At 48.0% G+C, this 26,479-nt stretch overlaps 1 protein-coding gene across 1 annotated transcript in view; it reads right to left on the bottom strand.

Moving 5' to 3' along the window:
• Nucleotides 1–26,479, bottom strand: part of SEMA5A (semaphorin 5A) — a 155,688-nt gene that overhangs the window by 66,354 nt on the left and 62,855 nt on the right. Inside the window, exons 6-9 of the mRNA XM_054984946.1 lie at nt 21,021–21,234; nt 16,128–16,413; nt 11,491–11,626; nt 8,596–8,800 (exon numbers count right to left, since the gene is read on the bottom strand). Coding sequence (XP_054840921.1) covers nt 8,596–8,800; nt 11,491–11,626; nt 16,128–16,413; nt 21,021–21,234 — 841 coding nt within the window. The remainder of the gene's footprint in view (nt 1–8,595; nt 8,801–11,490; nt 11,627–16,127; nt 16,414–21,020; nt 21,235–26,479) is intronic.

The raw sequence follows: 26,479 nt of genomic DNA, 5'->3' as shown, positions 1-26,479 counted from the left end.
GGATAGCCAGGCGAGCAACATCAGTTAATGTTAGAGTTCAGACAGAGAATCCAAGATAATGTAACTGTTCACGAATAAAATGCAAGCTGCAGGCTTGGCCAACTATAATTTGCGTTGGTATCAGGGCAGGAACTGGGGGTTTCACACAGGGCAAGGAGATCTGATTTCACACACAACCCTTCCCCAGTGGATGAATGGCACTAATAGCACCAGGCCACAATAGAGTATGGGAGTCCTGTGGGGAATTCCAATATACTCATATAGCCTTCCATTTGGTTAAGGTTCTTCAGAGCTATTACAAATGTATCATGAATAGCTGTGGAGAAACAACCTGGATATTCTGGGTAAAATTTACCAAATGTGTAAATGTTGGTTTCATATGGAGAAGTTTAGTCACAGCTCTTACAGTGCGCTCTCAGCCCCACCCACCTCACAGGGTGATTGTTGCGGGGATAACAACATACTTTGTAAACTGCTCTGAGTAGGTGTTTAGTTGTCCTGAAGGGCGGTATATAAATTGAATGTTGTTGTTGTTTTTATTGTTTTTGTTGTTGCTGCTGCTGCTGCTGCTGTTATTTGAACCACACAGTTGGTGGCCTGAGGAGTCCATCAATCATTTATGACCCATTTGGATTCCTGTGTCCTCTGTGGATCGATCAATACATGAGGTGGGCTATGGTAAAAATTATTACATTAACATGCCAACAGAGGCCTTCATACCTTGTAGTGATGAAGATGGCAGGAAGAAGAAAAATTACACCATTTTTACCTCATAAATTTAAAAAATCTTATTACATATAGAACTGTTATGTACACATTTTATGTGCCTTTGGAAATATTCAAAATATCCAGGTTGTTTCTTCAAACTTTTAACAGACCTGCTGCAGGCCCAAAACAGAGTCTGATTTTGCCTGTCCCTCCATGTTTTATACATGCATGTGTGACTTAGCCCTTTAAAACAGGGGTACATTCTGATGACTTCCACACACGCCTAGATATGGCACTATTGTTGCCCTACAGCAATCATTAGCCACTGAATAGGTTTGTCCACACAGGAAGATCCACTTGTGAATTATTGCTATATCTGAACAGTAGAGAAATGTCCAATGATCGTGGATGCACCCTCTTTTTGGACATTACAGACCTTCATTCCCCCCCCCCCCCCCTGTAATGGTCATCGAGTATCATTCCTTCAGGGATCAAGAGGAACTGTCTTACCTGCCTGCCAAAATATCAAATTTTATTATTTTTTTATTAATCAAATGTTCTCTTCAGAAAATGTCAGAACCTTTTGTAATTCACAGTCCTTACATCTTATTCTATAAAGATTAAATCCTACACAAGATGGACCCCAGCCAACTACCTCAAGGGATACAGCAACAACATGCCTGGGAACAATAGATGAGGGGGAAACAGCAGGGGAGGGTGTGCGCTGCGGAAAAACAGTGCACAGCGGAAGGGTTAAACGTTCTCCCTGCTCCTCCAGGTAGGGCTGGGACCACCACAAAAAGGTGCCTAACCCGGAAAGGCAGTGCAGAAGGATAACATGATCAGGGGTATCAAAAGCCTCTGAGAGTCTCTCTACACAAGATATCATGCAATGTTAGCACGGAAGTGAAGTTTAAAAAGACAGTGCCCAATTTCACCTCTCTACCAGCAGAGATTCATCTTCACCTCTCTGAAGTGGAGGTGAAATTGACAGAGCCTTCAGGGAGGCAAAGATGAAATTAACAAACCCTCTGAGGATTGATCTCCACCAGCTTTGTCTTTTTAAACTACCCTCTTGTAGAGAGGTGAAATTGACAGAGCTTTTGGCGCTGTCTTTTTAAACTACGCTTCCCAGCTAACACTGCATCTCCCTACACTTGAACATCCCTGTGTAAGATGTCTTGTGTAGAGAGACTCTCAGATTTCCAGGAGAATCAAGTCACACTTCCTCTGTCCACCTTCCAGTGCAGGTCATCCACCAGGGTGACCAAGTATCACATATGCCTCCCGCATATCTGCCATGAATGTGTATGAGTTCTGCCTCCGGCTTCTGAGAGTGTGGGAAGTCCTTTATTGCTCCATGCCAGTGGGTTGTCTTGCAAATGTTAACTTTCCCTTTCTCGCTCTGCGGAGCCAGTGTCCTTGACAGCCAGCCGAAGCTGGCTCATGGGGCGCTCCTTCTGAGAACCAAAGATAAGTTCATCTTTCTCACTGTCTGCTCTAACACTGCTAATTTTCACCTGTCGATGCACCTTATACTGAATGGATCTCTAATAAAGTTACTTCAACTGGAACACCTGTGTGTAAACTGTGGAGAACTTGGGGACCCAACTGCCAGGGACTGACGCTAAGGCTGTTTCAGTCCTATTAGCAGGCCTAAAACCAGACTGGAAAGGATCCAAACAAGAAAGCTTGAAGTTGCCCCGACACCATCCGTTCAATCACGTTGCTCAAGAATGGAACATTTGAGATTGCTCAACAGTTACTGAGATATCCTGCGTCTAGGGTAGGCTTCTTTAGAAGTGGATGCCTCACAGCCTGTTTCAAGGCTGAGGCCACCACCCTTCTCAAACTGTAGTTTTGTGTCATGGCTGAATGCCGACATCCTGTCTTGATGTCTGGAAGCACACTCTCAGGCTACAGAGAGAAAGAAATGAAAAGTACTTGACAAAGAAAACCAGGATTTGAGTGATTGCCTGCTAACTGGATCCTGGTTTCACTAAGTAAGCACAGCTAAAATATGCCATGCTTGCGCATTATTTCTGAGCTGGGCCAATGTGTCATTCCAATCCTGGGAAAAATTAATGTAGTGTTCATGCTATCAAACGATGAAGCAAGGTGATCCATTAGAGACACCCGGGCTTCGAAACCATGCATATAATTAAATTCATTTACAAACTCCTCAGAGAGATGAAAGGGCACCAACCTAAATGACAATTCACTTGAATTTCCTTTGTGCATTTTAGTGTGTGCATTTTTAATTCATTTTGAGAATGCTGGGAAACAGTCAATGTACATTTTCAGAACCAAATAAGTATTTTGACATTTTCTTGTCACATCACCCAAATACTTATACTACACTGAATAGGATAATTACGGTTATTTTGTAGCGCCCCTCCAAATGGCTTTCTTAGGTTTGTCCTTTTAATAGTTGCATCTGTGCATTTTATGATTATTCAAGAGAAGCTTGTGCCTCTATCAAAAGAAATTGAATTTTGTTGAGAGAACAAAAGAACCAAGGAGCGATATTAGCGCCTGTCTAATTTCACTATCGCGAGATTTGCCAGGTTTTAAACGATGCATGTCCATCTGCTTTGGAGAGAGAAGACACTGCTTTCATCCTGACAGTATAGACCAGGCACCACACGACAGATTCTCTAGAGGCCTTGGCTGGAAAACAAGTGTCCTAAAGAAACTGTTCTTGATGTGCAACCAAAAACCAGGGCCACCTTTCATATGGTCCTTCTGCACTACTATGGGTGAAGATATTGTCATAAAGGCAGGTCCTTTAAAACAGAGTTGGATAAGGCAAAAGTATCCAGTGTGGAAACCATGAGTTAATCATGTTCCACAAAGGCTTCTCCTCAGAAAAAACTCCTTCCTGTAAATTGAGGCCTGTGGGAGTATATGTGCTGCTGGAGGGGTGGAGACAAAATCCTTGGCAAGCTATATGTAGCCTTTTATCCTGAAGCTTCCAATCACAAATATATTTTAGGGCCTTTTAGGTGTCAACTAAGCCATGTAGTAGTTGGTTTTCTCTTAACAGCTCTTGTACCACTAGGGTAACATTTTGTGGCCTAACTACATAGGCGACCTCAATCATGGAACAGCATCCTAATTCGGGGGCTGGGACACCCTTTCCATTGGGAAGACAATGTGTCAGTCCTTGGCAAGTAAATCCCCAAGTTTTCCACAGTAATCACACAGGTGATTTGGTAGAAGTAACTTTTATTAGACATCTATCAGGTTCAAGGTGCTCAGACAGTGGAATTAGCAGAAGTGACGTATTGAGGGAAATTATGGTTAGTTATAGGTTAATGTCCTGCTCCCAGGTTAGTAGCCCGTTGAAATTCTGGCACGAGCACCAGAGACAAAAAGTATCAGAGTTTAGACTACAATAGACAACAATAGCAAGTTGGGTATGAAATCATCCCCGTTCTCAGGGAAGATACAATTCGGACTAGCAGCATCTGGCCTCAAGGCCGTTGGCTACAGTAGTGAAAGTGTTTAACTTCAAAGCAGAGATAACACGCTGAACTTCCAAATAACAGGCACCAAAAGGTACTCAGAACTCTCCATAAGGTCAGAGGATTAATAGGTTGCACATAACATGCACATGGCATGTACTGCAGGCAGGCATACATGACTCGATGCAATTGGGCCTTGACATGATTGGGTCATTTCAAAACATTGTCCCAGCTATGCAGAAGCTACTTATGGAGCAGGGGACTGGTTCTGAAGTGGCTTGGATAACTTGTAAATTTCTCTTTAGCAAACAGCAAGAGGGGCTGAGGGGAAAAAGCAAAAAGGGGGGGAAGGAACATCTTCAACTTAAAAGAGAATCATCCTACTATATAAAAGGCAAACCATGTTGTCGATGACTGGTGCAGTCTGGCCTGCACGAGGCTAAAAAGTGAGTCATCGCCAATAAGACTTGCCTATGATATAGCATCCTCAGTTGGAGAGACCTTTGAGGCGGGGAGGCCTGGCACACAAGCACAGCCCTCTCAAGGCCTCACAGTGGCCACAGAGGTGGTGGAAAGCCCTGGCGCGCCAGCGGGGAGGGCCACGCCACTGCGCTGGCCTTCTCTGTTGCTGCAGTGGCTTCCTTGGGGCCTACAGAGGGTTGCGCTACCATGGCCATGGAGGCAGCAGTGAGACCTGGCATGCCAGCACATCCCTCCCAAAGCCCCGCAGTGGCCATGGAGGTGGTGCGAAGGCCCAGTGTGGCAGTGGCCCTGCAGCAGGCCAGGGTGGCGTGACCAGGCCCTGGAGTGTCCTGTGCTTTGCTGCAGGCCAATTTCGGCCCCAAACAGGGCACAGTTCAGCTGCAAATGGGCCGAAATCAGCCCGCTATGGAGCAAAGGAGCTGTTTTCTAGAGCCCTTTTTTTAAAAAAACGGGCCTGGTTGTTAGTACCATGATAAAAGAGCAGAGTGTTCTCTTGTGTTGAGAGCATAGTACAGCATGTCAGACTAGGATCAGGGCGACCCAGGTTTGAACCCCAGCTCTGCCCTGAGAGCATCCTGGGTGTCCTTGGGTCAGTTATGCACTCTCGGCCAAACCTACATTGCAGGGTTGTTGTGAGGTTAAAATGGTGAGGAGAATGATGTAAGCTGCTTTGGGTTCCCATTGGGGAGAAAGGCCAGGTATAAGAGAAGCAAATAAATAAATGAATGAACGAGGAAGGCGTCAGGCTCAAGAGCAGAAGGGGATCTGCTGAGGAGAGATCCAAGGAGAATCCTGCTGGATTTCATTTCAGCATCTAGTCTATGAAGACTTGTTTCACCTTCCATGATTTTTAATATGGGCTGGATAGGAAAGATATGATGTGGGATCTGTTGGTGGGGAAAATATGGTCTGGTATTCATTTATGTATTAAAACATTTTTACCCTGTCTTTCCTCGTGAATCAAGGTGGCTTACAATAATGGCTATCTGTGCTTATAGGCTGAATTACTTTCAAATCGTATTTATCCCCTGATCATACAGACGGCAACCCAAAAAGTGAATAAATACACTCAGGAGTGGGCCACCACCAATGACATTTGGGGGCTCCCCCCTTTAGAAGAGCCTTTCCCTCAAGGCACGCTATTTACAAACTGCTTTCGAAAATCCCCTAAATATCAAAAGTGATTTCGTAGGTGGCCCTGGAGTGGAGGGGGTGGGCAGCTACTGAGAAACAGAAGTCTTTGGGAGCATAGAACTAGTTGTATGGCAAATTTCAGCCATAATCAAAAGAATAAATTTCATAGTTATGCAGCCTACCGATGTGAGCCCCAAAGAGGGCTAATTATCTTTAGATATGCCACCTAACTCACCCTTTGAAAAGTATTGCTATGTAACTTGATGTCAAATTTGAGACTAAAAAAAAGCAAACCACTCTATATAGAAATCTTGATATTTATCTTTTTTTTAAAAGCTCCCTACATGTGATGGTGGGGGAGTTACAATGGAAGAAGGAGAGACAGATGTAAATGGTATACCGATGATTGTTAATCTTTCCAGAGACGTGGGCTTGCAGAATCTCTTCTAGCCCCTGCCTTCACAGACCACACACGGAATAAATGCATACTTATATTAAGCATTCCATATTTATACATGTACACCAACAGGCTCAATCTACACCCAATATTCCTTAGTAGTCTACCATGCTGATTCTGACAAAGATTAATTTAATTTAATTTATTTGATTTTTACCCACCCTCCCCACAAGTGGGCTCAGGGCTAGTTACAACAATATAATAACAATAAAACAATTTAAAATACAATACATAGAAGTAAAAATAATCACATTATAAGAAGTAAAAATAGTCACATTATAAAGTTAAAACCAGGTTACCCAAGAGGGCGATCCGTGTTCACCTGCCACTTAACCCACCCTTTCAAAGGAATTGCTCTGTAACTCGATTCTTCTGGGCTGCATGAAAAATTAAAACTGACATGCCACAGACTGATCAACAGAAAACATATTTACTTGTGATTGCAACCTGGTTAATTGTTTGGAAAAACCCAGCTCTACAATCTGACAGGAGAGAAGGTGGCATGGGTTAGCCTGATCTCATCAGATCTCGGAAGCTAAGCAGGGTTGGTCACTAGATGGGGGACCACCGAGGACGACTCTGCAGAGGAAGACACTGGCAAACCCACCCCTGCTTTTCAGCTGCCTAGAAAGGCTCTTGCTGAGATCGCCGTAAGTCTGTTGATGGCATGTATGTAGGTAGAATCTGACATAGCTCTTGCTTGTTTATCTGCTAGGAGACAGTCTGCTATGACTGTATTATCTGCTGTACAAAGGGTATAGTACACAGCATAATAGGAACAGATTTCATTTTGGCATCAAGATATAAAGTTAAATCTGCAGTAACGTTGCTGAGATTATACCAAAAAGGCATGAACATTTCTCACAGGCTCTGTGAAGAATAAATGTTCATTATCTAGAGCACAAATACCATTCTGCTAGCCTTCCAGTTGCTATGTGTGAGAACATCGTGGCACATCTAAGAGCAAAACATTCCCTTACACTATGGAAGAGGACGGACGACGTTAGTGTGAGATACAAAGGCTGCCTGAACTCTGCCTGTAATTAGCAGCGGCCAAGTTAAAAGAAAACTGCATAATTACAACCTTGCCTTTGAAAATAGTTCTGATACAAAAACACTTTTTCAGCTTAATGCTTATTGCGCAGCTCACAGCTGCTAGCTGCAAGTCGGAACGGGAAGGGAAAAGGACATTTTGTACCATATTCGCCTTTTAGTGTATTCGGAACTCAGAGAACACTCTCAAAATAAGCAGTTTACATTTCAGCAGTTTCTCTTTCTTAGTTTTGTTCTGGTCCCATCTATTAACCGTGTTGAACTGTCATGCTTCCTCATTCTATTTTAGGGGGAAATGTCACAATCTGCCATACTACATATGAAGGTATTTCCAGTTCCGTAATGGAATAAGCAGTCACTGGAAGACAGGAGGGAGGGGGGTGCTGGTCCTATGAAGTTATATAGTAGGGAAGTAAAGAAACTTGTAAGGTCCTTATAGGGTCTGTGTTGACCTCTTTGGGAGGAAAGGCAGCCTAGAAATGTTTTCAATAAATAAATAAAAATGCAGCCTGAGCAATAGTCCAGGGTCCCACGTTAGGTGGGGGCAATGGTTGATGGAGGTAATATACCATATGACCTACTCAAGTATCCATTGATTATCTCACCCAGTATACCTGAAAAATGTGATTATTGTTTTCATTTATTTCAATTTTCTCTGATAGCAACCCCGCCCCCTAACTATCAGGTCAAGATATCTACCTGTCCTTTCTAAATGAGCTATTCCACTCATGTTCATAGATTGTATTTTTATTAATGACACCTACACAGGATTGACTTGGCTGGCACTATTTGCCAGCCAAAATGTTTTCAAAAATTATGAAGAGGAGTCCTCAAGTTTACATAATGTTATGTTACAGCCTGACAGGACAAAGCATTTTCCAAGCGTCATGCACTGTGAAAATTGGGCACGTCGGTCTTGTTTAGAGTGGAGTGAAGGGGAGCAAAGGGAGTGAGTTTGCGGGAGGGGACATACTTGACTTTTGCCTAGAGTCCCAGAATCACTAAATTGCCCGAATATTAAAAAGGAACAAAGAAACTAGAAAGCTGCCGCAATCTATATGTGTATAAGTGTGTGTATTTAAAATTATGCATGCTTGCAAAATAGGACATCTCTTTCTCTACTGTTTTACACTCAATTTAAAAATGTATATTATTTTATCAGTCATTTGATGCAGCTTCAAGCATTCTATTAATTGTTGGATTTGAATCAGATGTCTTGGGAGGGCTTATACAAGCAAAGAAGAAGAAGCACAGGCCACAGGGATTTCCTAGGGCCAGAAGTCAACCATTTACCTGTGGCCAAATAGATGACATGGAAGAGCATCTCTTTGCCTTGTACCACATCTACAACGACATGAGAAAACCGGCTGTTGTCCTCCATGAAATAAGGAACTGGTGTGACTGGCTGAATGACTTCGTGCATCAGAATAAATTTCTGGGCATCTTGGAGATTTCTTTCAGTCAGATTCAGATACAGACCTTGGTCCATGGTGCCACACTGGAAATGCACGCGGTTTTGACAGTTAGCATAATAGAGATATCAATGACAAATATCAAACTCTTAGACCCCTAGGATAGATCTTATATCTGTGCAATAAAACCTGATTATCTGGCTACCTGATACATAGGTTTTTTTCATACTAGTAAGTGATCTACCAACCAAGTAAAGTTTATCCAGAATATTAAAAGCAAAAATAAAAGCAAAAATGTGTGGGACGGTTTGGTAGCTATCTGTCATCCCAAATACAAGGAACTTAAGATTATAAGAATACAAATACAGTCTCCTGGGTCAGGCCAGTGGTCCATTGAGACCAGCATTTTGTTTCACACAGCAGCAAACTAGTTTCCCTGCTGGGCCAAACCGGAGCAAAGAGGCTGTGGCCTTCCCCAATGGGCTTGGCGTCAGCAACAGGGGCCAACCTCGCAAAGTCCTCCTCTCCTCTGTCTTTTGGCTTGCCTGGGCATGGTTTCTTCACACAAAAGCCTGGGCTTTAATAGTAAATTCCTTGCCAAGTTCTTGCTTGCCGGGTGAAGAGAGCAGGCAAGAAACATCACCATTAGATTGTAGTCTGTGCACTGACCCTCGGGCTGGTTAGGAAAAAGATAACCTGCATGCTCTCAAATTAAAAAAGCTAGAAAATTATACTAAGGGCGACAGTGGATTCATCAAAGTCCCTAACATACTTAGTCTTCAGTGTGTGTGTGTGTGTGTGTGTGTGTGTGTGTGTGTGTGTGTGTGTGCGCGTGTGTGTGCGTGTGTGTGTGTGTGTGTGTGTGCGCGCGCGGCGCGCGCGCGCAGTTCCCCACTCTACAAAAGTGAATGGGTGCAAATGGGCACACCAATAGAAGCCACAGCAACTCTGCCTTCTGCTGCCTGAGTTTGGCTTGCTCCTTCTGTTGCAACACAACCGAACACAGCAGTTCCTCTGCCGATTCAGCCACTGGTCGTGTCCCTCCACCATGGACATCAGGTGGGCTTATTTTAATACACCACCAACAATATACAATCAAGATTTATTATAAACTGTAACAACTGCTACAGAGAGGAGGCGAACATAATTGGATTCTCCTCCATTTTATCCTCACAACAACCTTGTGAGGTAGATAAAGTTGACAGTGTGTGACTGGCCCAAGGTCACCCAGCAAGCCTCCATGGCAGAGGAGGGGTTTGAACCCTGGTTTTCCCAGATCCGAGTCAGATACTCTAACCACTATACTACACTGCCTCTCCTATTTTTTATTAAATTTATTTAAGCAATAAACAGTAAACATAAAAGAAAAAACACAGTCGTCTAAGAACCAAATCAAACTAACAATACATATAAACATAAAAGAGAAAACAGAAATGGTAACTAATAAGAAAAAGAAGAAGATGTAAAGAAGAAAAATAAAAGAGAGACTAAACTATAAGCTGGGTTCTGATATTCTCTGCAACAAATATATATCATCTTCAAATTCTCACTTATTCTATATTAAGAATAAAAGCTCTCTTTTTTATAGTTCATATTGCTTTATCCATAAATCCACATACCATCAAACTGTTACTGTCTATTTCATGTAAAAATTCTATAAACGGTTTCCATTTAACCAAACATGTAGATCAGTGAAGTAAGTTTTGCCATCAATGCAAACTCCAAAACCTTTATCCACCATTCCTCCATTGTAGGCAGAAGTGGACATGGACCGAGAAAACGCCACGGAGCATCAGACCATGGTCCATTGATTTTCACAGACCACGAACTTTTCACGGACCCGCCCGTTCATGGACCGGTTTGTCAGTCTGTGGTCCATCACTTCCGGGGGCCCTAGGACCACCCCTTCACACTCAGAGATGCCAAACTCGCAGCAAGGCTTCAGCAGGCTCTCCTCCAGCCATCCGCCAAGTTTGGCCAAGATTGCATTTTGGAGGTCCAAGTTACAGACCCCCAAAGTGGCCGCCCCCAGGAAAATTCCAGTAGATACTAGGAGTCACAAATGCCAATTGACTTGCATTGGCTTGCAGCACCAAAAAGTTGCAATGAAGTAAAATCAAACAGAAAAGGGTGGGGGAAGAGCCCCCTCACCACACAAACACCTTCCCAGATGTTGCCGAGGGAATTAATTCTTCCTCCTTGCTCACATAAAGCAGAATGGGAGCAATCTGCTTGGCAGGCAGAGCTGCCTATCAAGGTTTTGAGGGCTAAGATTGGTATTTCCATGGCTGCAGAACGTCCACCCCTCCATTGCCGAGGGAATTAATTCTTCCTCCTTGCTTGTTGCAGAAGGTCTGCAGACGTCCCCTTCGTTGCCTAGGGAATTGACAGATCAGAGCCAGGATGTCTGGACTCACAGACCACGGACCCACAGACCGCCCAAACTGACCAAAGTTCGTGCAAAAAGGTGAGTCTCACAAACCGTGTGTTCACGAACCACGAACCGAGCCAGACCATGTCAAATTTAGGTCTGTTTTCTGGACTGTGCCCATCTCTCATTGCAGGCAATATTGGAGTTTTCCATTTTTGTGAACGCTGCCTCTCCTACTGACATTCCAAATATCAATCTGAGCTTGCAGGCGGACACGTCATTGTCACTGTCAGATCTAAGACCACCCCCATCAGAGTCTTTGATCAATTTTGCTAGTGTCTAAACATGTTAATACAGTTTTACGAAAACGAATACAGTTACTGTTCTTTTTTTGTGTTTAAGTACCTGGAAACTGGGATTTGGGTTGGAATAAGGCAGCCAGGCAGAGCGTGAGTTCTCCTGGTACTTGAAAGGGCCATTGAAGACCTGAGTGATTGCAGTCATGTTGAACACACAAACCGCAGAAACGGCAACACTGTTCCTTTAAAAACATACAGTAAGCAAAAAAAAAAAGGAAAAGATGAAGAAAGATCTCAAGGAGACTGTTTGTGAAAAGCAACATTTTCCCTCCATAGTGGTAATTCTTCATATGCCATCATAAATTACCTCACGTGTAATGAGTCAGACTTTTTTCAGACATTCAAATGAAAACACAGGCTTCAGGGCACTATATTTGTCCGAGGAACAGAGGAACCCAGAGGGGGATATCTCTACTGTTGGAACCTGTATTTAAGGGTTTTATTCCCCCAAGCACATTATAAGGAAATAGACAACACTGAATACACGAAGCTGCCTCATACTGAGTCAGCGCATTGATCTATCAAAGCCAGCATTGTCTACTCTGACTGGCAGAAGCTCTCCAAGGTCTCCTGACTTCGCACTGAAAATTTTTATTTTCCTGCATACCTACAGGACCGTCTCTCACCCTATATTCCCCCCGAGGCTGCTCTTTTCAGCAGACAAACATCTACTGGTGGTTCCTGGCCCCAAGGAGGTTTGTCTTGCCTCGGCCAGGGCTCAGGCCTTTTCAGCCCTGACCCTAGCCTGGTGGAACTCTCTGTCTGTGACAACTCGGGCCCAGCCAGATTTATTATCATTCCACTGGGCCGTCAAGACGAAGATGTTCTGCCAGGCCTTTGACGGTTGAGGCAAATGGGACTCTAACTCAGCCTCCTACCAGAAGAGGGACATATCCCCTCCCTGGTTGTTGTTGTTTTCATCTGATGATTGTCAACAGCCCTTGCGGACCTACAGTGGCTATATATGGGACTGTACAATGTGTACTCCTGAGGAAGAATCTGTAAATTGTATCTGTTTTTATGCTACTGATTTTATCTGTTTTATTTGATGCCTTTTAAACTGATGTGATCTGCTCTGAGCCTCCTAGCGGGGACAGCGGACTATAAATGTAATAAATAATAATATTAATTTCTCTTGGGCTCAGATAGGAAACACACGAACCTGCTTTGTTCTGAGTGTGGCCCTTAGTCTATCAAAGTCCATGTTGTCTGCTAAGACTAGCAGTGGCTTTCCAGGATCAACACTGGAGGTCTTTCACCTGATCATTTCATCTGCAGATACAAGGGAATTGAACCAGGTACCTTTTGTATGCCAAGCAGATGATTTATGACTGAGCCAAGGACCCTCCCTTCCATAGCTACCCTGTCTTTGTTTTGAAAATTGTTACCTTGGTCCAGTTAGAAAATAGTATGAATATTCCCAAAACTTCTAATCCGGCAGTTTGGGTGAGTGAGATTTTTACTTGCTTCTGTTAATAGCCCCAGCTTGAGAGTTCCTCTTGCATCTGAAGTGCTCAATACAGAGCTCTCCAGCTGAGCTCAATATTGAATTGGCATGCTGCTATATGTTATGCCGTATCTTCCCCTGGAGGGTACAGTCTTTGCATAACAAGCCTGATCAATGCATTCATGCCCCGAGACAAATAGCTCTTTAAGAAACTCACATGCCAGTCACTTGAGATCTAGAACTAGGTATAGAACCTGTAGGATTGACAGTAAAAGGTTTCATTCTTCCCATGTTTATTTGTAACTGATTTGTGACAAGGAAAGGCCTAATGGGCAGAGATAGAAGCGTTCAGCCCTCTTTAGATCCAAAATGGCACCTTCTTAGGTCAAGGCCATGAAATAAGCAAAATATAGACTTTTCTCCACGAGAATTGGCCATGAGCAAAGAGCTGTACTTCTTTCTCCAGGGAGCTAATTATACATTACATGCGAACATGTGTCACAGTGTCCTGACTCCTCCTTTAAAAAAAAATCAAAAGCCAATTTGGAGGATGGACGTTTAGAGCTGACAATTAGGAATAATGCTGTGATAGCAAGGGGGGAGGACTAAGGGATAAGGGACAAGCAGAGGATGGCTCCAGCAGGAGAGAGAGAGAGGAGGGTAGGAAAGTGGTGGTGAGATGGGGAAGTAGGGCTCGCGGGTGCACCGTGATGTGACAATATGGTATGGCCAGGGCTTATCTAGAGTGCCTGTGATTTAGCAGCAGAGCATCTGCTTGGCATGCAAAAAGTCCCAGGATCAATCCTCAGCATCTCCAGTTAAGGACCAGGCCATGGACGATGTGAAAAACTTCTGCCAGTGAGAGTAGATAATACTGACCTTGATGGATCGATGGCCCGACTCAGTATAAGGCAGAGTTGTGTTTTCACGTGTGGAAGTGCTGTTTGCCAAGGACTAGGATTCGTACTATAAGGAACACCAGAACTAGTTTTCTTTTGAAAAGACAAATAGATAAAAGTTGAGTGGGTGGCTGTGTTTGGTATGCAGGAGAACAGCAGGATTTTCATTCAGTGGCACAAGATTTTCAGAGTTTACACTCTGAAAATGTCGATCTCTAAGGTGCCATTGGACAGAAATCCTGCAGATAGAAGTTGGTTAATGTTTACCCACCATTTCCACTGTAAGTGAACCTGCTGTCCAGTCCTCTTCCAGAGCAAGCGTTTCTCAGGCTCAGCTGTCACAGGGTTGCCAACTTCCAGGTGGAGCCTGGAGATCTCCTGGAATTATAACTGATCTCAAAACAACAGAGATCAGCTCTTGTGGAGACAACGGGATGCTTCGGAGGGTGGACTCTGTGGCATTACACCCCGCCCTCCCTAGGCTCCACCCCCAGATCTCCAGGAATTTCCCAACTCAGAGTTGGCAAATCTACAACTGTACCTTATGGTTTTGTCCTTCATTGTGTGCTTTATTGCAAACAACTTTTTTTTCTTTTACAGATTTAGTTATCAGGATTGCTTCACCAAGGAGAAGAAAAGTGGAGGGGAGGGGGGAGCTTTAACCTTTTCTTCTTCACTGGAAAAAAACAACAGGCCTCAGCTTCTTTTATCCACAGTAAGAAAAAAAATACAGTATTAGTATGTTTTGCCCTGCTGAGTAAAAACAGCTTGGGGTGGGTTTTTTTCCAGCCGGAAAATGACAGAGGAGGACTGCTTAACTTTTCCTTCTATCCAAATGCCATTCTCCTTCTTGATAAAGCAATCTTGGAGGCTGCTATAGTTGCAAAAAAAAGATGCCACTTAAATAAACACATATAATTGAAAATAAGCCCTAATGCTTATTTGAGCCCTAATGCTGCTGTTTAAACTATTTAGACAACTTTTCTAATTGAGAAGGTAAATGTATATGCTGAATGCTGTTCAGTAAAACTAAACGGAAGTCTGGAGGGATTGATTCAGCAATCCCAAAAAGCAAACGGGTGACGAAGAAAAATCTGTTAGGAGGCTAGAGAGAAAGGACTGCATTGTTTCTGGAATGCTCACTCGTTTTCCTGGATATGCTGTTCAACTTACGGAAGATCCAATATGTAACGCATAAGTCAACTAAACAGTTTAATTTTTTAAAAAATATGATTTCCTGATCTACATGAGAGGCTCCTACCACTTGACAGAAATTTAATCCATATGTTCCAAAACCATAGTTAATAAATAATAATAATAACATTAATAATAACATTCGATTTATATACCGCCCTTCAGGACAACTTAATGCCCGCTCAGAGTGGTTTACAAAGTATGCTATTATTACCCCACAACAATCACCCTGTGAGGTGGGTGGGGCTGAGAGAGCTCTGAGAGAGCTGCGACTGACCCAAGGTCACCCAGCTGGCTTCAAGTGGAGGAGTGGGGAATCAAACCTGGCTCTCCAGATTAGAGTCCTGCCGCTCTTAACCACTACACCAAACTGGCTCTCACTACACCAAACTGGCTCAAATAAAACTAAATACTAGAGAACTAGACAAAGCATTAAAAAGACAATCAGAGAATCTTTCTTCCAGAAACAAGCACCTCGTCCCAAGCACTGTGGTGACTACTGTCCAACGAGCAGGAGGAAGTAGTGGGTGCAACTAAAACAGTCCTAATTTTTGCCACCCATTGCTATCTTGTGCAATGTCCAAGTTAAAATGTCTAAATTAAAAATGTCCATATTTATTCTAACAAGAGAAGTTAACTGGTTTGAAAACTTTGCTTATTCTCTTCCTCCTCATTTCTTCTAGTTCACTACAGTATGAGAAGGAAGGAATAAATGAGTTTCCTTTTCCATCTCCTGTTCTAGGGGCAGGCAGCCTCTTTGGGCTAAGCACCAACCATCTTGTAGTATATACCTGTAAAAATATTTCTATGCCAGCAAACCAAAGGAGGTGGGGGAAGAGAGGAAGACACACACTGCGAGAAAACTGAGCCCCGTCAGTGCTGCCAGCACTCAAAGCCGAGAACTGGCCCTAAGTGTCAAGCAAACTGGTCTGGTGTGCCATCGTTTCACTAGGAGTTGCCTATCGAGGCTGCCTAGTCTGTTTTTTCAAGGGTTCACATCTCAAGAATCTTCAGTAGCTCTTCCGTTTTCAGGACAGATGGCTGTTCTACAACGCACATCTCCTAAGAGGTGGAAGCAGCAGGCCTCCTCCTCTAAATTATGCAGAATATTCTAGAAATAAAAGTACTGCATAAACTACATACACATTAGTTGTAAAGATCCCGTAGATTAAGTCCAGTTCTGGCAGGTAGAACGTACTCTGTAATTCATTGTAGTAAAACGGAATTTCTCCTGGGCGGGAACAGTTCAAGCGAGCTTTCATGAAGGTGGTCCAGGTATCCTCCAGCAAAAACCTGCCTCCAATGTCATTCTTACACACTCGAGCAGCCCGGGAATAGACTATTTGCCCACAGTCATGTTCCACGGCATTCTCTCGGAAGAAGAAGTAGAAGAAGTTTCCAATGTCATATGACGATACAAAATTTGGCTCTGAAATGCATTTTCAAAAAAAAAAAGAGGAGAAAATAACTTTGATTTTACTTTTGATTTCCCCTCAGAAAAGGGAAAAGGTTAAAAAAATTAATTCTGACCTGGAAGACCAGTTTTGAACCAGACAGTAGATATTTGTATCCAAGAGGCTGAGAAAGTACCTCTCACCTAAAACTAGAACCGGGGGGGGGGGGGCACCCTGTGACATTGCTGAGCAATAAATTCAGGAAAGACCAGAGGAAGGAGCAATGAAATTATGGAATTCACTGCCAGCAGATGTCGTGATGGGCTTTAGCACATCTTTAAAAGGCGGTAAGACAGTTTTATGGAGGATAGGTCATCAATGACTACTGGCAGCGACGACTGAAAAGAACTTCTATATTCAGAGTCCCTCTACACGAGACATCTTACACGGGGATGCTCAAGCGTAGGGAGATGCAATGATAGCCAGGAAGCGTAGTTTAAAAAGACAGAGCTGAAGACTGTCAATTTTGCCTCTCTCCACAAAGCCAGCAGAGACTGCTCCTCAAAGGGTTTGTTAATTTCATCTCTCCTCCTCTTCTGTCAATTTCATGTCCTCTTTGGGGAGGCAAAGATGAAATTAACAGACCCTCTGAGGAGTGCTCTGCCGGCTCTGTTTAAACTACAATTCCTGGCTAACATTGCATCTCCCTACACTTGAATGTCCCTGTGTAAGATGTCTCATGCAGTGGCATGGCACGGGGAGGGTTAGGGAGTGGCCGCCCTAGGCGCAAACTTTTGAGGGGGCACAATGTCCACGCCCCTCCCCCGGGAGTGCCATCGCTCGCCTCCCTACCCTTCCGCTGCCGCCATCAGCTCAGCGCCTAGCAAGCCAGAAACCCTGGCAGCATGGCAGCTGGTGGTCCTCCTCCCTGCTCGTCTCATGACGCTCCCCGCTCCTGCAGTTCAGGCTGCTTGCATCCCCAGCACCTTACCTCTTCGCTGCAGCCGCCCGCGCCCCTGCCATCACCTCAGCACCCAGCGGCAGCAGCACAGGCAGCTGCAGCGAAGAAGTAAGGGGCGGTGAGGCACGCAGCCTGAACCGTGGGAGCACTCTGAGGGGGTGGGGGCATGCCCTGTGGCCCACCTCCCCTCTCCTTCGCTGCAGCCACCTGTGCCATCACTGCCAGCTTGGTGCCCCACGAGCTGGGTGCCCCGGTGGTGCAGCAGGCAGTGTGGCAGGCGGCCCACCTCCCAGAGCGCTCCCATGGTTCGGGCCGCGCTTGCCTCCCCACCCCTTACCTCTTCGCTGCAGCAGCCTGCACCGCCGCCATCAGCTCAGCGCCCAGCAATGGCACGGGCAGCTGCCCCAAAGAGGTAAGGGGTGAAGAGGCAATTGCCCAAACCACGGGAGCACTCTTGGGCAGGCGAGGGAGCGCCCCTGCACGATGACATCATGGAAGTGATGTCATCATGCAGGGCCCGGAGCTCAAGCATGCAAAGTGCGTGTACATCGGCAAGGGCGCCAGCTCCTGCCCCGGGTGCCACTAATCCACACTACACTGCTGGTCTTGTGTAGAGAGACTCTCAGAGGCAGCAATCCTCTGAATACCTGTGTTAGGAGGCAACACTGGGGGAAGGCTTCTCCTCTGGGGAAGCTGGTTGGCAATTACGTGAAACAGTACGCTGGACTAGATGCACTAGTGGTTTGGCCCAGCACAGCACCTCTTATGTTCATTCACCTTTATTGTTTTCAGCTGCCCTGAAGACCTCTTCTCCTGAACAGGTCAGGATTCATATTTTGAGCCCCATTATGGATGTCAGAAAACAGCCCTGTTTTATCAACAATATAATCCTATGTAGAGTTCCGGTTAGACTGGAGTAACTCTGCCCATGACTGCACTATAAATTGGCAGGAGGACAGCAGAGGTTGGAAATATTTCTTTCCCTCTGGACTTTCACTTGTAAATGCTGACAGTCTCAAAAAAGTGAGTTTCTAAAACTGCTGGTGAAAGTTCAACAGGGTGCCTCTCCAAATTCTACCAGCATATTTGAGGGTATATCACTAAGCAATTGTTTCTGGCTAAGACGGAGAGCGATAAAAATGTGGCCATTACATGTGAAATATTCATGCTCAGATTACTACTTATAACTCAAAATGCAAACGGAAGGCGGGGGCCTTTTTTTTTTTGCATTTCTCTTCTCACAATGTATTTTTCACGGTTTAAAGAATGATATACTTGCATATGTCATAATCAACTGCTCTGACATCCCTTACAAACTAAATGAGACATTTTTGCATTTACAGATGTCTCAGCATAATCACTGGCTGCTCTGTCTGAACCAGGTGTAGGCGAGGGGAGTCTGGATTTCCAAAGAGGGTATATTTACTGTCACTGGAGACCACTTGTGGGAGCAGAGATCATTCACATGAGTGGGAGTGAAGACAGTTTTTACATTTCTTTCATGTAGACTCATGTATAAGCCAGGCCAAGTTACATTTTTAGATACAAGGGTGACTTCCAATATTAAGCTGCTTGGGTGAGCTTGCAATGTAGTTCCCAGTGAATATCAAGAGCAACCCTTTCCCCCCATCAACAGATTTATTCCTTTTCAACTTCTGTCGCACCTCAACAGATTGCCTGCAGGACAAGAAGGTGAAAACACAGACACCCACAGGCACCGACTGGACCGCATATTCTTACAGATTCCTGGGGCAACGGCAAGAATCATGGTGGCCAGCACAGAGACAATTCAAAAGCCTAGCACGTATTCAGATGACATACGCACAAGCACCTATCCAGCCATGCGTACAAACTTGGTACATGCAAAGAGGAGCTAACTGCAAATTTCAGTAACAAGGGATGGACACTATTTTTTTAAAAAGAAAAGCAGTTTCCTGATGGGGGGATTTAGACTGAGGGCAAAAGGATGCTTTCTGAACTTCACAGGAAACAAAAATGCAGGGGGGGTGCATGCATACGCCATGAAGCTGCAGTGGGCAGAGAAAGGGTTATGCTCTTCTCTCCTGGGCCACTTCTCCACTCTAAATTTCTCCCATCAGGAAATTGGAAGGCAGGCAGGCAGGCAGGCATAACATATGCTTGTGCATAGTGTGCAGATAACCTCTCAGTCCTTAACTATACAAAGTGCTGGAAGTTTCATATACAGAGCGCTCAGTATTTTTCAGACTTATTTACCAGACTTATGGGGGCTTGATTCAGATTGGGATCACAGCACAAGGCTAAGGGGTTTTAAGCCTTTCCCCATTGCACCATTTTCCTACCCAATGTACTGCCATCAGGTACACATGGAGTTTCACAACTGGGCAAATGACACACACACACACACACACACACACACACCCGGGGGCCATTTGTATTGATACTAATCAACCCCTTGTGTATCTGGTAAGTAAGTTTTTTTTTAAAGTTGGGTGTTATTAGAGTCTCAGGCTCCTAATGTCGTCTTGACTGCACACATTCTTCCAGAAAGGCCAGAAGCATTCTCTGTCTACTGTTTAAACATACAAAACAGCTTGCAACGAATTTAAACTTCAAGTCTATTGGGCCCCGTATAAATGGAGTCTCAGCAGCAATCCAGGATCTCAAGCAGAGGTCTTTTTCAGTCTCAAGGGTTCTTTTTTAACAATTCCTCTGTCATTGAACTAAGGTCCCAGCCTTTTACACCCACAATAACTCTCTCCTTATTTGCAGCTTACAAATAAATGCACCATGAAAGTAGCAAAATCATTTTAAATTATCACTATTAAAAAAAAACACCATGAATAACAAGCTGGAGACATAAAAACAGCATAAAGGCATTCATAAAACAGCAGAAGGAGTCTACAAAACAGCTAAAAAGGTAAAACACAGGATTTACAGGATTTCTGACGTCTCCATTTCCAAAACAGATGCAAGCAATTTTCACAGTGCCACAAGGTTAAAAGCCTGGGTGGATGGAAACATTTTGGCGTGGCACCCAGAAAAGAGTAGCATAGGTACCAGGGAAGCCTGAAGGGGGAAGGCATTTCAAAGGCGAGGAGCCACCACTGAAATGGACCTCTCTTTAGTTTCCACCCTTCTCAGCTGTGAAGGCAAGGGAACAGAAAGCTGGGCTTGTGATAACTGGCAGGCTGGACAGTACAGGAGGAGGCAGGCCATTTCCACATGCCCTAAAAAGTGCACCCCACTCACCAAACGCTGGCAGCTTTTTTTACAGGATTTCTGATGTCTCCGTTTCCAAAACAGATGCAAGCAATTTCACAGTGCCACAAAAACGGAAGCAAAACTGCCTGCATCTGCTTTGGAAATGGAGGCATCCCATGGAAATCCTACCAAATGTACTGATATCAGAAATCCTGTGAAAATTCGCCAGCATCCGGTGAGCGAGGTGCTCTTTTTAGGACATGTGGAAACAGCTGTTTGGTCATTTTCACACGTCTTAGCATCTTTATGGCATGATTTCTAACATCATCGCACCATGAAAATGGAATCATGATGGGGTGACATCAGAAATTGCGCCATGAAGACACTACCATTTCATGAGCGTTGCACAATATTGCACAACATCAACGATGCATGAAAACTATCTTTTTCTAAACACGCTTTGCATGACAAAAATGGGAAGGTCTTCCCTGCACTCACCATTGAGCCACTTCGAGTTGTACTGTGCAGTCCGGAGAGGAGGAAGGATCCCCAAACTACGATAAATAGCAGGGTCCCTTCCTGGAAAGTCCATGACGGTTGCAGCATAGAGCTCGCCGGTATTTGTGAGAAGGGCTGTGGAGTTGTGCTGGGGGCTGTATGGACAGCGAGCCATGCCACTGATCTGATCGTGTGTCTCTTCTAGGTTACTCAACTATCATCAGTGGGGGAAGAAAATTAACAATTAAAATCATATTATGTTGCTTGGAACCATAACTCATCACACTGTGCTCTAAAAGATATAAGGTACACATACACACAAAAACAGGACAAGCCTTTTTGAGCTCAAAGAAATGTATCTGAAACTGAGGGAAGAGCCCCCGTCTTCTGCACATTTTATAAATGTCCTGAGGTGGGGGGACCGGCTGGGATCACTCATGTCAGGGCTTGCCGCGGCTGCCGCTGGGCGTGGCACTGGGCGGTCTGCTCCTGACGTCACAGGGGGGCCAGGGACTCTGCAGGACCCTGCTCTGTGGAAGGAGGGGCGGTATACCTCACCCAGACTCCCTCTCAGTCCACTCGCTGGCCTGCTCAACCTGGCCTGCTTACCCTCTGTGTCCTCCATCTCCTCCTTCCAGAACTCTCCTCCAAGCCTCCACCCTTGCATCCTACTGCTCTCATTCCACATCATCACTCCTCACTTACACCCACCACCCCAGAGCTCTTCCCAGCCACCCTTTATAGGGCTTCCTATCTCCACCCCGCCCTCCTTCCAGGCTTGTTCCCTCTCCTGACCGGGCCCAGCTGTGCGTTCCCCCAGGTGTTTCCCTCCAACCACTAATCCCTTCTGGGCTCCTTTGCCTAGCTGGCAGGGTGGGGTTGAGTGTGAGCCATCCCCAGCTGAGGGCTCCTTGGCCTTGCTTATGAGGGGCTGCCCCAGCCAGCCTCTGAGCTACTGAGCTTGCCTGGCCTTGCTCACGAGGAGCTGCCTTAGCCAGCTTCCGTGCTGCCTGCTTGGCAATGCGGGGCGGGGCTACCCATCTCCTCCCGCAGAATGCCTGTGGCAGCCCCCCCTGTAGAGGCTTGGCTTCTAGCAACTCCTGAGCCAGGCTGCTGTCTTCTAGCCCTGGCGTGGCCATGGGCTGTCTCAAGCTGCTGCAGCAGGGGTAGCTGGCTGGGCTGCCGGGATCAGCCACAGCTGCACCATGTTGGCTGGCTACTGGGCTTCTCTGGCTGAGCTGATTAGGGAAGGTGGGCCCAGCTGCGGCCCCTTGGCTGGCTGCCCAGCTCTTCCCACAGAGTGCCCTCAGCAGCTCTACCCGGAGGGGCTGGCTTCTGAGCACCTCCTGAGTCAGGTTGCCATCTTCAAGCTGGGGTGGATGCTGGGGCGTGGCTCTGAGTTGCTGTGGCTGCTTCTCCCCCTTTGCAGGTAAGGGCCCTGCTTGGGCTGCTGCTGGGTCCCAATTCTTCCTGCCTCTGCCCTCCCCCTTTGGTGTAGGCAGGTTCTGGCCCTGGCTGCTGGCTGAGGTGGCAGGACTGCTGTCTCCTGGCTGCCTCCCCCTGCTTCCTCTTGTTGAGGCCGGGGGCTGTGCCTCAGACCCCGGACACACCTCCCCCCTTAGCCTGGATGCCACCTCCGGGGGGTCTGGCTCGAAGAGTCTCGACATAAAGTCTGCGTCCATGTGGTTGGCCCCCCGACGGTAGGTGATGGCAAATCGGTATGGCAGCAGGGACAGGTACCACCTCAGGACGCGGGGGTTGTGCTCCTTCATGCGGTGCATCCACTGGAGCGGTGCATGATCCGTCACCAGCGTAAAGGGGTTATTGGCCAGATAATATCTCAAAGCCCCCACGGCCCACTTGATGGCGAGGGCTTCTCTCTCGAGGGTGGCATACTTCTGCTCTGCTGGCTGGAGCTTGCGGCTTAAGAACAAGATGGGCACCCTCTCCCCGTCTCGCTCCTGCATCAAGACCGCCCCGAGGCCCGAGGCCGACGCGTCAGTTGCCAGGATGAAGGGCCTCTCAAAGTCGGGGTTCCAGAGCTTTGTGGTGTCTGACAGGGCGGTGCGTAAATCTTGGAAGGCAGCCGTCCGCTCTGGCGTCCAGCTGAGGCGACTAGAGCTGCCCTTCCTCAGGCAGTCTGTCAGGGGGGCTGCGCGGGATGCAAAATGGGGAATGAAGCGCCCGTAGTAGCCGAGGAGCCCCAGGAACCGCCTGAGCTGACGCTTGGTCTGAGGCTGGGGGACATCCCCGATGGAGGCCACCTTCTCAGGGGGAGGGCGGACCTGCCCACCCCCTATGACAAACCCCAGGTACTTGAGTTCTTGGAACCCCAAGTGGCTCTTCTTGGGGTTGGCCTTCAGCCCCGCCTTCTGGAGCACGGTGAGGACTCTCTCCAGATGTTGCAGGTGGGTGGGCCAGTCGGGACTGAAGATGATGATGTCATCAATGTAAGCCATTGCGAAGTCCCGACAGTCCCCCAGGACTTGGTCCACCAGTCGCTGAAAGGTAGCCGCTGCCCCATGGAGGCCGAAGGGCATGCGGCGGAACTGGAAGAGGCCCCGGGGGGTGGCAAAGGCTGTCTTTTCCTTGTCCTCGGGGCGAACTGGCACCTGCCAGTACCCTTTCGTTAGGTCGAGGGCGGATAGGTACCGTGCGGGCCCCAACTGCCCCACCAGAACATCCGCCCGGGGCATGGGGTACGCGTCGAACTTGGCCACCTTGTTCAGCTCGCGGTAGTCGACGCAGAACCGAGTCGACCCGTCTGGCTTCGGCACCAACACGATGGGGCTGCGCCATTCACTTCGGGACGGTTCAATCACCCCCAGGCGCAGCATTTCCTCCGTCTCCCGATCCACCGCCTCCCACTGCTTCCGGGGGATGGGTCGCCAGGTTGCCCGTGCAGATTGCCCCGGCTGGGTGGGGATGGCATGGTGCACCAGGTTCGTGACCCCAGGGCGTCTTGAAAAGACCCCGGGCACTTGGTTCCACAGGGCCTGTAGCTGGGCCTTCTGTGCAGAGTTGAGTTGTGGATCCACCTTCGGCTCCTCGAACTCCGGGGCGTCAGCGGTCCATGGCAGCTCGCTGTCTGGGAGGTCTAAGGGGTCTTCAGCCAAGGCACACCCGTCCTCTGGCCGCTCATGCCACCGCTTGAGCAGGTTCACGTGCAGGGTTCTCCGTCGGCGTTGGCCTGGCCCGCACTGCAGCTCATAGGTGGTAGGGCCCAGCACCCTCTGAATTTGGTAAGGGCCCCTCCACGGGTCCCCCTCCTCCCGTGGGAACACCGAGTGGTGTACCAGGACCTTCTCTCCGACCTGGAAGGTCCTCATCCTTGTGCCCCGGTCGTAGGCCGCCTTCTGCTTTGTCTGGGCGTGGCTCAGCTGGCGGTTGGCCTCGGCCTGGGACTGCTGCACCCGCTCACGGAGCTGGCTCATGTACTCCGGTATGGGGGGAGCAGGGCTGCTGGTGCGGGGACCCCACCGTTCCGCCAGCCGAGAGAGCATCCCCCGTGGCTTGCGCCCGTACAGCAGTTCGAAGGGGCTAAAGCCGGTGGACGCCTGCGGGGTCTCCCTAAGGGCGAACATGAGGGGGTCGATGTATAGGTCCCACTGTCGAGGCTTGTCCCGTGTCATCTTCCTCAAGGCTTCCTTGACGGTCTGGTTCAGACGCTCTGCCAAACCGTCGGTCTGAGGGTGGTATGCCGAGGTGAATACCTGCCGGATCCCCAAATTCTGGCAGAGTTGACGCATGGCTTTGGCCCGGAACGGCCCCCCCCCCCGGTCTGTCAAGATTTCATCAGGCAGTCCCACCATGGCAAAAAGCTTGGACAGGGCTCGTATCATCCCCGGGGTCTGCATCGTCTTGAGCGGGATGACCTCAGGGAATCGTGTAGCATAGTCCACGATCACCAGGGCAAAGCGGTGGCCCCGGGGCGTGCGTGGCAGTGGGCCGATAAAGTCCATCGCGATGCGTTGGAAGGGCGTCTCCATGACGGGCAGCGGGGAGAGGGGGGCCTTCAGTGGGCGCCGGGCTGCCACCCGCTGACAGGTGGGGCACGAGCGGCAGTGGGCCTTCACGTCCGCGTTCACGGAGGGCCAGAAGAACCGCTCGAGGATCTTCTTCAGGGTCTTGTGGTGCCCCAGATGCCCGGCCCAAGCGTGCTCATGGGCTGTGCGGAGGACTTCTGCCCGGTAAGCGGCTGGCACCAGTAGCTGGCGGATCTCTCCCTGGCCGTTTGGGGCACGGGCTAGGCGGACCCACACCCCTCCTTGCTTCTCAATGCGGGGAAGCCGTTGGGACCTCCGCTCATCCTGCACTCGGTCCTCCTCACGAGCTGCTGTCTCCCGCAAGCGCTGTAAGGACTCATCTGCCCCTTGGGCCTCGCAGAAGGGGCGGTCGGCCGGAGGTCCCGCTGGGTCCTTGGCCCGCGGGCCTGCCCCTGGTCTGGTAGAGGGACCCTCGTCTGGGTCGGGAGCCTCCTCCACTTGCAGCGCTGGGGCCACCTGTGGGTTTGCCAGTCCCTCGGCTGCCTCCCTAAGTAGCCTGGAGAACCCCGGGGCATCTCTCCCCAGCAGCATAGGGAGCGGTAAGTGGGCTACCTTGGCCAACTTCCAGGCGGCGGAGCGCTCCCAGGTATTCCACTGTGATCCAGACCATAGGGTACGGCTGGGTGCGGCCCATCACGTCTGTCACTGGGACCCAGCGGTGCACTGGGGTGTCAGCTGGGATGAGTTGGGAACGAATTGCTGATACTGCGCTCCCTGAGTCCAATAGGGCTTGTAGGGTCTGCCGTCCTATTCTCACGGTGGCGCACAGACCCTGCACCGCCTTGCCGGCTGGTGGGTTAATTTCCCACGCAAATGCGCATACCACTGGTGGGGTGGCTGCAGGGGTGCAGGCTTGTATCTGGTTCTCCACCGCCTGCACTAGCTCCACTTGAGCTGCTTGGAAGGTTGCCTCCAGCTTCCTCCACATCTCGTCCAGGTGTGCCTCTAGCCATGGTCTGAGCTGTACCGTGGCGTTGGGGTGCATCCCCTCGCCTGGCGCCTGCGTTGGAACGACCTTCCCCGTACGGGCCACCAACTTGTCAGGGCTTGCCGCGGCTGCCGCTGGGCGTGGCACTGGGCGGTCTGCTCCTGACGTCACAGGGGGGCCAGGGACTCTGCAGGACCCTGCTCTGTGGAAGGAGGGGCGGTATACCTCACCCAGACTCCCTCTCAGTCCACTCGCTGGCCTGCTCAACCTGGCCTGCTTACCCTCTGTGTCCTCCATCTCCTCCTTCCAGAACTCTCCTCCAAGCCTCCACCCTTGCATCCTACTGCTCTCATTCCACATCATCACTCCTCACTTACACCCACCACCCCAGAGCTCTTCCCAGCCACCCTTTATAGGGCTTCCTATCTCCACCCCGCCCTCCTTCCAGGCTTGTTCCCTCTCCTGACCGGGCCCAGCTGTGCGTT

This window comes from Eublepharis macularius, chromosome 7 (genome assembly GCF_028583425.1).
Source record: "Eublepharis macularius isolate TG4126 chromosome 7, MPM_Emac_v1.0, whole genome shotgun sequence".
NCBI classification, from domain to species: domain Eukaryota; kingdom Metazoa; phylum Chordata; class Lepidosauria; order Squamata; family Eublepharidae; genus Eublepharis; species Eublepharis macularius.
This window is presented reverse-complemented; position numbering and strand designations above follow the sequence as displayed.